Below are 12,334 nucleotides of genomic sequence, written 5' to 3' on the forward strand. Positions count from 1 at the left end.
ACTTAATCTTTAGTCTTATTATTTTCTCGCATTATTTGAGAAAATAGAATATTTTTTATCGAGGGACTAAAACGGACCAATACATTCCCGACTGGTTAACCATCCGAGCTTTAGCGGGGTGTCTATTACTCCGAGGGTTTGTATTGGTAGTCTTGAGGTAAAAACTTTACTTTTCACTTCTATTGCGAGAAATAATTTATCTATTTCAATCGTTAACTCTCTACCACAAAATCAGGAACTTGATTCTGAAGGTTTTGCGGTATTCTTTTTCCAACCAAACACAGATACAACAAACGCAACATAACGCCACGTTTAGCTGTCTTTGGCAATCATGAGCATCTTTTGAACGACTATAATGGTCCATACACAAACGCACTAACGGAAAAATTTACGAGAATTTGAAGTGAAAAGACGTCAAAATATTCAACATTTTCAATTAACTGACAATATTATGGAAAAGTTTCTGGAAGAAGGATCACAAGAAGAAATACCTACTAAGCCGTGTTCAAAATTCAACGACTTTTATAAGCAAGTGAAGTAAGTGATATAAGTGAAACTGAAATAAGAATACTGACTCCCGCCGATTGAAAGACTATTAAAAAAAACCAAAGTTCTTTTTGCCATTCTACAAGTACATTAAAAACAAAATAGAAAATATTTACTGAGGATGCTGAAAACTAAATGAAGACCTGGCTCAAAGGACTTGTATCCAAGCCAAAAATCGTAATAAAAAACGTACTAACGCGGGAAAATAACATGGCGCCAGCGTCCATGTGCAAAAGGCGCGGATCGAAAACCGATCGTAGTCGTACTGGCTGTTCTGAGTTTATCTAGGTCACTCGAAGTAGGTAAATTACTAGTAACGAGGTAGTTTCTCTTTATTGGATTAAATGAAGCACTTTACTCCCTTACAGTATAAAAGTAACGGGACTTACTTGCGTAGTATTCTTTAACACATTACTCTCGCTACGTAGGCTATATCGACGTAGGGTGTTTCAATACGGACATAACAATTTTGTATTTCAATAAAACACAGAATAATTAAGATATCTATTTTACTTTTTTTATTTATTTATTTATTTCAGGCAACTAGGACCCATAGATACATACCTTACAGACTAATATACATATAATATAACAGAAATATTAAATAAATACCTTACGGACTAATCATAAATACAATATAACATGATAATATACATATAACATTATATAACATGATAATATACATATAACACTATTTATTTACACGTATGTACTTCGACGTGTGACGCAACGTGGGTGTCCGGTAGCCCTCCTCGGAAACGCCGGTACATGACACCCAAATATCGAGCTGTAACTTATTCCAGGTGCAGTACATATGTTACATTTAAAAATGGAATTCGATCTCGTTCATATGACCACCGGCACCGCGAGCACGTTTGCAGCGTTCAATTCTTTGGAGCCAATTTTCCACCACCCTTCCACCTCCTTCCACACCTCACATATCGGACGGTTGTTGGCTTGTTAGCAGAAACCAACGGCTAAACGTAACTCCATAAAAAGTAATCCAACAGCGTTAGATTGCATAAGCGAGGTGGCAATTAGGTATACCGGACCATTTCGCGAAATTACACGATTATCGAACTTCCTCTTCAATAGATCGACAGTTTGACTAACGGTGGTAGTCATATGAACGAGACTGAATTCCATTCTTAAATGTAACATAATTGTACTGCATCTGGTACAAATTTCAGTTCGTCATCTTAATTATTCTGTGTTTTGTTGAAATACAAATTTGTTATATCCTTAATGAAAAACCCGATACTTTTAGATCACGAAAAATGAAAAAATATTTATATAATAGCAGGAACGAGGACGCGGACGGTCTGATTCGCATAGTGCAACGAATATATAAATAACTGCCTCCGTGGCCGAACGGTTACCATGCCGGACTGCCATGCAGAGGTCCCAGGTTCGATTTGTCTCGTGAGTTTGGATGTAATTTGTAATTGTCTATTTGTGTCCATGGCACCCGCGACACAGGGTTTCCCTAGTGCGGGGCCATGTCGAGTGTGTGCGTTATTATCATTATTATTATTATTAAATAAATACTCATCCGGTAATACCATGTGACGCGGCTGTGGATGGCACTGCAGCTGCGCTTCTAAATCTTGTGTGAAAATTAGTAGTACAAGGCCGCAACGTCCCAGAAGCCCCACTGCTGCGCTTCTACGAGCACCTTACCTTTCAAACCTCTGCAATTATATACTAAATTTAACTATAGATCATCATGTTCTCTTTTTTACAGCCAGTCATGTCGAGTATGGAATTTATAACTAAAGGCTTCTCTTACTATTTCTTGCAACCGTGGTTGGGACAAGGACTGCTCACTTCCACAGGTAATGAAATAATAACTACTTAGATATGCAAAATTAGTCTATAGTATTGTGTAACGTAGCCAGACGGTTACCATGCTGGTCTGCCACGCATAGGTCCCGAGCTGAGATAAATATTTGTATGGCCCCATTGACTTAAATTATATGGACGTCGGGTCCGCGCTAAAAAGTGTCCGAACTTATAGGGCGTTAAAATCGTATACAGAGCGTCATTCACGCTTTAGACTTCGTTTGTTCTGACAGCGAAGCAAGCAAAATTAGACAGTACTGCGATGACATTACAATTTAAATCCAACGTTTTAGCTTTTTCATATTCCTTTACATGTCACTACGTTTAAATAGGTTGACTTGGGACATTTTTTTCGTGGTTTTTGTATTAGACCCGTCGTCCATTTATTTGTTAGTCAATGTATGGCCCACATTTATTTCTCTCGTGAGTTTGGGAGTAATTTGTGGTTGTCTAGGTTTTTTTTTTCTAATATCAAGTGACGGGACGAAGAAGTAAGCTACACACGTTCATAAAAATTGCAGCGCCATTCAGAGCTTTAATTCGCAAAGATCAGAGAGGGACTCTGTCACTGCGCCCTGAAACATAAGTTGACCCATGTGCCTGTAATTTCACCAGCGCCCTTCAAAACCGAAATATAATAATGCTCACATCACTAAGTAAGGTGGCAGTCGATATTTCCCTGGACGAAGTATTTCAGAAGAAGGTCTACTGCTATTAAAACAGTTACTGAATGAAATCAATAAATTGATATTTCCATTTACAAATGGACACTAAATATTGTGCATAAATAAAAATAATCACATTATTCGCAATAAGATACATTCTGTTTTTTTTTTGATACTTTTAAATCGTCTATTCCAATTCCGCCATTTTGAGTTACTCTTACGCTCTTACTAAATATAGACTCATTAAATTTTAACCTCTTGTGGTTAATATATATTTTTTTAATTGCACGTACAATTATTTTACAGATATTTTTTTTTTACTTTTCAGGCAACAGATGGAAGACTCATCGCAAATTCTTAACACCAGCGTTCCACTTCAATATTCTACAGAATTTCTTGCCAGTTTTCTGCAAAAATGCCAAAATTCTTAATGAGAAATTGGCCAATATGGCCGAAGGAAGGGACATAGATTTATTCCCGCTCGTTGCTTTAGCAGCTTTGGACAACGTTACAGGTGGGAAGATCACTTCACTTAAGAAACAACAGGAAGAAGGAATAAGACAAATAAAAAAAATAAAAAATGAAAATAACTCATACTTAGCTAATGTACTTAGCTGCCAGCTTTAAGTCTCTGCTCTATTAATTTGCAACAATATTTTTAAAGAAAAACTTTTCATTGAACTTAAAAAGATTTTATTACAAGTTATGTTTTGTTGTTTAATATAATTAAAACATTTTCATAAAACAAAAACTGACCTCAAAGGTTTGTGGAATTAAATCTGTTTACCAAGTTTTATTGAATTCGGTTAGCGGAAAAATGGGTGAAATGAAACAGTCGAATTGAGAACCTTCTCCTTTTTTGAAGTCGGTTAAAGTCAAACCAAACTGCTGTTGATTAGATCAAGCACTAAAACATCAAATAGGCGAAATTATACACAGTATATTATTCCACAGAATCAATCATGGGCGTTTCTGTGAATGCTCAAAAAGACAGCGAGTCCCAATACGTGAAGTCAATCGAAGAGTAAGTGCATATGTACACACATATCTATAACTAAGGGTCATAGCGCACAAAGTAATGATAATTTGCCCAAATTGTAAATATAAGCATCGAGTAGTACCTATATAACCAGAAATAGAGACGAAATGTTATTTAATTTGTTTGAAAACTATTCTGCCAAATCATTGCTACGCTCCGAATTCGAAACAATTGACTGGTGTCGTCATTGTTTTACTACAACCGACCAGTTTAACTTGAGCATTGCTATAATGGACGATAATTGAAAAATTACATATTTCATATTTAATTACCGATGAAAGTTATTCCTTTGTTTTGTAATTAGATGTTTTGCTGTGTTTCCCACATCACCGAATGGAACAGCCCCCCATTATTAGAGATATTTATTATCTTTACTACAATAAATACAGAATATTTTTGGAATATACGGAGACGTACACACAGGTCACTTGTTGGCTCTGTACTATTTCAGCTTTCTAATTTGTGATTTCAGCGCAAACGAGAGTTGATATTGAAAAATAATATAAGGCCCATATGCCTGATAAGTTGCCAGGGATGGATGGCCGTTATTTCGTCTCTATTTCTGGTTATATACTCGATGGAGATAAATTACAAAAATATGTCAGGCTTCACACTTGTCACGACGACATCTACTAAATATCGCATTTTTTATACATAAATAACCGTGCATTTGACCTACATCTCACTTGTGTCCCATCTGCTACACAACCCTGGACAAAATAATTAAAGACTATATCGGGAATTAATATCGGCAATACTGATAAGGTAATAAACTAAATAACCGTCTTTTTAGTAGCAACAGAGCTCCTTGTGAAAGAGTTCGTCCAGGGAAGTACTCCCACCTTACCTATTTCTGCCGCCAAGCAATAATCTTAGGTATATTGCGTTTCGGTTTGCAAGGTTAAGGCATGCATCAATTACTCAAAGAGAACCGCTAATCGCTATGCAAAACAGGACAGCGTAGTCGGGTATTTAGTACCTATACGTACACGAGATGTCGCGACGATATCTCTCATCAGATATCTATTTTTGTGAGTAATTTGTTTTACATTGACAAGCTGCAATTTTATCAAAGTTACTCTAATTTCTAGTGATAACAAACAAATCAACTAGATGGCACTTATTGCACAAATAGTACCTACTGTTCTTTTATTTTATTTAGGATTAGCTCCATCTACCCGTAACACGAAGCGTCAATTTATAAATTACATAGTTTGTAACACACGATGATATTGGGCGACGCGCGCAGTAGCAGTAGCCCTCAGATCATTATTATTTAAAGCTCTGAATGGCACTGCAACTGTTATGAACAGGCGTGTCGCTTACCACCAGGTGCACGACTTGTTCTTTCCGTCGCGTGATATCATAAAAAAAACTTGACTACGGCACTCTTTTTTGCAGTCTGAGCAACGTGGTGTCATACCGTATGCGAAACCCTTTTCTTCAATATGATATGTTGTTCAATCTCTTGCCACTGAAGACACGACAAGAGAAAGCGCTAAGCGTGTTACATGGACAGACGAGGAAGGTCATAGAAGCACGGAAAAAGGAAGTGAAAAATGTTAATATTAAGGATTTTAATCGCGATTCTGAATTTGGTGAGATTTTATGATATACGAAACACCAGAGATAACTAACAAGATTTTATTTCAATCTTGTAATATGGTGGTAGAGTTGACTTTTGATACCATTGTTCACAAACATTTTTTTTGTTATTTTTTTATTTATTATACATTTATAGTTATTTTTTGTTTGATAATTATGATTATATTTATTTGATAATTATGCGAAATATATCAAATAATTATCCATGGTGATTCACAGCATTTATATAAAAAATTACAAAACGTCCGAAAACTAAATAAACATGATGTAAAACCTTTGAAAAAAAACGATTCGGACTTTTTAATATTGACATTTTTTAATATTTTGTAAATTTAACACAATTATCAAGGTATATTTATCAACATAATTGTGAACGATAATGATAATTATCACTTCAAACCCTGGTTTTAACATTGACAGCTAACCAATTAAGATGCCATTTAAACTATTATCACAGGCTATTAAAATAACATTCATAATTGCAGGTATTAAAAATAAAAACGCTTTCTTGGACCTGTTATTATTATCTGAAATTGATGGCTCAAGAATAGATGACGAGAGCATCAGGGAAGAAGTTGACACATTTATGTTTGAAGTAAGTACGTCAGCATTTAATTTTGTAAATGTTTAGTAGTACCTCTCTAATGACGAAGAAAGGAGGTACAATAACTTGATGATGATGGAAAAAATATTTGCTAAAGTACTTAGTCTTAGAATAATAACGCATAGAATGATAGTTTCATAAAAAACGAACTGTCACAAGTGAGGCAAAAATCAAATTCATGTAGGCGTAAACAACTTGTATTTACGCTCGTCGGCACGCACACAAATATACAAATAATGATGCCATGGAATAACATTTCCCTCAAAAGTGGGAAAATTGTATCTTGCTTAACTCATCGTTAAGTTAGAGGTGCCTACAGATTTGCTCGATTTTGTCGATCGTTACTGTCGATCAGGTGCCTACAGATATGCTCGATTTTGTCGATCGTTACTGTTGATCGACAACGTCAAGTAACAGGAATTTTCAAAAATTTATTTTTGGTAATCCTTATGGAAATGGCATTTACATCTGAATACACGAAGGCGGGGCATTTATATCTGAATACACGAAGGCGGACACGACTTTTCTCATTTCTAAATCCAAGATGGCGTACACGTCTTTTCGAATAAATGCAATATGGGAATCGTTTTCGAGGTATTCGAGGTACTCATCACGAATATGGCATTAATTTCTAAATCCAAGATGGCGGACACGACTTTTGAAATAAATGCAATATGGGTATCATTTTCGAGGTATTTGGGGGTGCTCATTACGAATATGGCACTCATTTCTAAATCCAAGATGGCGGGCACGATTTTTCATATACTGGCAAGTTGGGGATCGTTTTCGAGGTATTTGGGGGTGCTCATTAGGAATATAGCACTTATTTCTAAATCCAAGATGGCGGACATGACTTTTCAAATAATAGCAAGTTGGGTGTCGTTTTTGAGGTATTTGGGGGTGCTCATTAAGAACATGGCACTAATTTCTAAATCCAAGATGGCGGGCACGATTTTTCGAATAATGACAAGTTGGGTGTCGTTTTCAAGGTATTAGGGGCTGCTCATTCCGAATATAGCACATATTTATAAATCCAAGATGGCAAAAAATTAGCAGAAGAAGAATTAGAAGTCTTGTCCCCCATCTTGTATTCAGATATACAAGCCATTTCCTTATGGTTTACCAAAAATACATTTTTGAAAATTGTTGTCAACCATCTTGGATTTAGAAATTCGCGTCGCGATACTGCCTAAAAAACCGTCGATGCGATGCGATAAAAACCGTCGCGGTATTGCCTATTCTCAAAAAATTACGTAATATAATTATTTTGAAACAGAATAGCAAAATGGGGAGAAAAACCCGTTACTTTGCAACATTTTCGAATCTTGTTGCAACGAAATTAATTTTCTGTTTTAGTGAATATTTACATAAAAATACAAGTTGAAACGCGTTACTTCCTTGTGGAATGTGATGTTAGTGTCTATTTTATATTTGTCTGATCTATTTTTAAACCTAATTACCGCACATTTCGTCATTTTTAGCAAAAATTTTTGAGCTGCTCGCGGTGTAACTTGACCTTGAGCACTGACAGCCCGCTCGCTCGTGTAAGCCCATAGGGCAATTTGCCTCACTTAGCGTGTGCGGGCTAGGTTTCTATGCGTTATTATTCTAAGTACTTAGTGTTCTGTATATGCTATGGGAATGGTGACGGAACGAATAGAAATCGAGTAACAACTAGTCCCCAATTAAAACCACGAGCAGTAAAACGTTTTCATTTTAGGTTAAACAAAAAGAAAGTTACTTTACATGGACAGCCTTTAAGACATTACGTAAAGGTAGGTACAGTTGATGTATACTCCGCACATCAGCCTGGTACTGCAAGTGAACAGTTACCGGCGAAAACTGAAAATCAGCAATGCTGAATATTTGCCCTTTTTGTCCGTTAGGTTCAATTTATATTACGGCGGAACGGACTTGATGAAGCGAGTTTTTGTAACAATATTGTACATAGCACAATGAACTTTTTGGTCATTTATGCATGCTCGAGAATGCTTGCGCATTCCGCGGAAGATTTTGGCTCTTACCTATCTAGTTTCTACGTTACACAATTGACTATAATGTTCATTATAAAATACTATGTACAATATCGTTACAAAAATTCGCTTTCATTGCGGTCCGCTGCAATTTATATTGAGCCTTAGTCTACTTCGTGGAAATATAAATGTTAAACTTAAATTGGAACAAGTTGGTCAACTAATCGATCACTATTAGTTGACCAGTTTGTTTTTATTGTTGCGTTAACTTTAGTTTTATATTATTAATAGAAAATCTGTTCATTCAGGGACACGATACTACCACATCTGGAATCGTCTTTGCTCTGTACAATCTCGCGAAACATAAAGATATTCAAGAGAAAATTCTAGAGGAACAGAGGGCCATTCTTGGAAACACGAATAGAGAGCCCACATACAGGTACTTGATTATGTTTTATCGCAAAAGAAGATTGTGCTATATCTAAAATTTACTATATAAATAATTGTACTATATAAAATTTATAGAGAAATCCTCCGATAGTCCGTCACATGGGCAAAGGGCTCTTACTATATAAATATAAACAAATCTCTAGAACAATTAAACAATCTTCACAACTTAAACGTGTATATCACTTACTTTATGACTAAAGTTTCTCTATATCTTTTATAACAGTTTAACGGACATAATTAAAATTTTATCATCTTGCACGAGGTTATAAAATAAATCTGTCTATTATTATTATTATTATTATTAAAAAGGGTATTTATTATTAAAAACGGAGCACAACAGAGATACAAGTTGCCGGCAGTTGTTTGATTATTACCACATTTGGTCATGGGAAAGGTCATATGTCGGTCAAAGAGAGTAGATGGCGGAAGCGCCATCTACATTTAAAAAAGCTAAGATTATGTCACGCGTGTTGACGCACTTTACATCAATAACTTGATTCTCAAACTAGTTTTCGAAATTGTTTATTGAATATTATAATTTAAATTTCAATAATACCATAACCGCGGGGATAAATATTTATATAGTTCTGAGGAAGGTATTTTTAATTCGTGTTATTATATTTCACATTAGTTAATGGTGAATACAAACGCTTATGTTTCCTAAGAAAATTTGTTGGGCTCATAACCTGTTTATGCAGTTCGAAATATATATGAAAACTATGGCCCCTAGTTACAAAGCTAACTAATCTCTACGTTGTCGTGACTATACCACATTCCAAATAAATATTACAAAAAAAAAATGATGTAGTAACGTAAAATAAATCTACAATTATTTTTCAGTGAAGTGAGCCAGATGAAATATTTAGAATGCGTGATAAAAGAGTCCCTCAGGTTGTACCCTTCGGTGCCGTTGATAGCGCGATTGATCACCCACGATGCCCGTAAGTATCAGAATGAGCTAACACTAAGTCGTCTCGCATTAATAAACATCTTATGACGGTGCTTTTCCATCGTACGAAACTGTTGCAGAGTTACCTAATAACCCTATTCAGGCAACAATACGGTTCAAAATAACTCCAATGCACATACTCGTCAATCAAGGCCATTTCCACCGAAGATGCGTTAAGGGAGAATTGAAATTTTGTCATACAAACACTGCCTCCGGTCAAAGTCAAAATCAAATAATCATTTCATCCCATTGAGTATATAACCAGAAATAGAGACGAAATAAGGGCCATATATTCCTGGTAACACATTAGCGATACAGCTCTAATAAATATCAACTCTCGTTTACACTGAAATATAGCAGGCCAACTACTGACCTGTGTGTACGTCTCCGTATATTCCAAAAAATATACTGTCTTTATTGTAATAACGATAATATCTCTAACAATGCCGTGCTGTTCTATTCGATGGTGTGGGATAAACAGCAAAACATCTCATTACAAAACAAACGGAATCACATTTCATCGGTAATTAAATATCAAATATGTAATTTTGCAATTTTCGTCCATTATAGCAAAGCTCAAGTTAACTGGCCGATTTGAAATGAAACAGTTGACGACACCCGTCAATTGTTTCGAATTCAGCCTGGCCAATCGGAGCGCAGTTGTCACGGTAATGATACGGCAGAATAGTTTTGAAACAAATTAAATGACATTTCGTCTCTATTTCTGGTTACATACTCGATGTTTAATCCGTAGGTAAAATTTTTACACTTGAAAACGTCATATTTTAAGCTACTGCTCGTTCACTACGCTAACCTCCCTGTGAATAACGAGCAAGAAACTCTTGGGATTGCTCTTTTCAAATAAACTTAAATACTACAGAATACATTTTTAATCATATTTGTGTGGAATCTGGACTCACGTTGTCTTTCCATACATCTTTATCTAACACGTAGTCTACAATTTTGTAATATGACTTTTCAATTAAAATACTTTTAATGTAACTTTCAAACTTACGAAATGGTAATATTAATATACCTATGCTCCGGAATATTATTGTAAAAACGTATACAGTTCCCCATAAAAGAATCGATTACCTTAGTTAAACGAAATCGTGGTACCATGAGTATGGACTTAGTTCTAAGGTTAATATTATGGATATCTTCTTTCTTAACGAAATTAAGGGCCGGACGATTACCATGCTGGTCTGCCACGCCCCGGACCCGGAAAATTTTTTGTACTGCTTACATTTATTTATCTCGTGACTTTGTATGTAATTTGTTGTTGCCTATATGTGTCCATGGCATCCGCGACACAGGGTTTTTATGAGTATGTGCGTTAAAAAAATCCTCATCTCGCCTCGTGTTAAGTGCGTACCGGTTGCACTCTGGTGTGCTAAAGACTATTGTTATCGGCATCCTGAATGACACCGTTTAAGTACTTAGAGGTGGTCATCAGATAATACAATGCAGAACTCTTAAGGCGCTTTCAAATTAGACGCTTATAGAAGCCACTGCACTGGCGACACTGAGTGACACGCGCGCGCCACTTTTGCAGTCACAATTTTCTTAGTATGAACCAAGAAGCTTACATACTGCACTGGAGTTTGCATTAAGAATTGAATGTTGAAGGCAAGCTCATTCACCTTTGCCAATGTGTTTTATCCTTTTCACACGTCGTTCGTGTCTAATGCAAATTATACATTCAAAGACGAATAGTAATATTTAATAGTTACTGAGTGATTTCTCTTAAATCTATTTTAAGATATGTCTAGAAAGAGGCAGTGTGCATGTTTTTATATTTTTTAGTTGCTTCATTTCAAAAACTAACTGAAATTAACAAACAAAACTAAAATTAAAACTAAAGAAAGAAATGCAAGACATAAGAAGCTGCATTCAAAGTCATTTTTCATGTTTCAGTCCGATGTTTAAATTGCAACTTCCAGTGTAGTGTATAAGCTCCTTGGCATGAACTAGACATGGGAATAGCGTTACATTTCTATCGCCGTGACTGTCGTTCCGGTTCCAAAAAAATCACGATGATAAATCACAGTGATATTGTCACGACTATTACATCCGTGACCTTGTCACGCCTATAACTTACATCACGATATATGGTTTTAGCTAGCGGCTTCTTTCTAATACTTATAGCCGTTTTTTATAGAATGATTTAAGTTTTTACTCCCTTTGTAATAAGTTTCAATTCCATTCAAAAAGTTGATTTTGTATTTAATGTAATTTTGTTTGTTACTTAGTTAATGCGAATCTCTGGATTGTTAAAAATAGCAATAAAGTGTAATGTAATTGTATTTCTAGTAGAATGCACAAAGTAGATTATACGTAAATATAAAATATAAACTCTTCCCATAATAAAACAAATATACAAAAATATTTTACATTGTTAATAAATAGGTTTATAGCAACTGCTGCAGATTTTTTTCATTTTCATTTCTAGTAGTAATAAGCACCTACGACATTTGTGAGTGAGCAAAGAAAGTCATCCTATCTGACTCACTCTCATCGCCGAAATGGCCAGATTTGAAGAGAACTACAACAAGTGGCGCGCTCAGTCACCACGGAACGGATATCGCGCATTGTATCAAATACGTATATCGTGATGTGAGTGACGGCGATAGCTATTGGAACGGAGGAACACCTATGTGA

General features: G+C 35.5%; 1 protein-coding gene across 2 annotated transcripts in view; it reads left to right on the plus strand.

The window, feature by feature from the left end:
* Positions 1 to 12,334, plus strand: part of LOC113225690 (cytochrome P450 4C1-like) — a 36,567-nt gene that overhangs the window by 19,777 nt on the left and 4,456 nt on the right. For both annotated transcript variants that reach the window (XM_026458073.1, XM_026458072.1), the window contains exons 3-9: positions 2,291 to 2,381; positions 3,382 to 3,567; positions 4,008 to 4,077; positions 5,494 to 5,690; positions 6,183 to 6,292; positions 8,583 to 8,713; positions 9,565 to 9,665. In XM_026458073.1, coding sequence (XP_026313858.1) covers positions 2,291 to 2,381; positions 3,382 to 3,567; positions 4,008 to 4,077; positions 5,494 to 5,690; positions 6,183 to 6,292; positions 8,583 to 8,713; positions 9,565 to 9,665 — 886 coding nt within the window. The remainder of the gene's footprint in view (positions 1 to 2,290; positions 2,382 to 3,381; positions 3,568 to 4,007; positions 4,078 to 5,493; positions 5,691 to 6,182; positions 6,293 to 8,582; positions 8,714 to 9,564; positions 9,666 to 12,334) is intronic.

This window comes from Hyposmocoma kahamanoa, unplaced genomic scaffold (genome assembly GCF_003589595.1).
Source record: "Hyposmocoma kahamanoa isolate Upper Pololo Valley unplaced genomic scaffold, ASM358959v1 169, whole genome shotgun sequence".
In the NCBI taxonomy this organism is placed as follows: Eukaryota; Metazoa; Arthropoda; class Insecta; order Lepidoptera; family Cosmopterigidae; genus Hyposmocoma; species Hyposmocoma kahamanoa.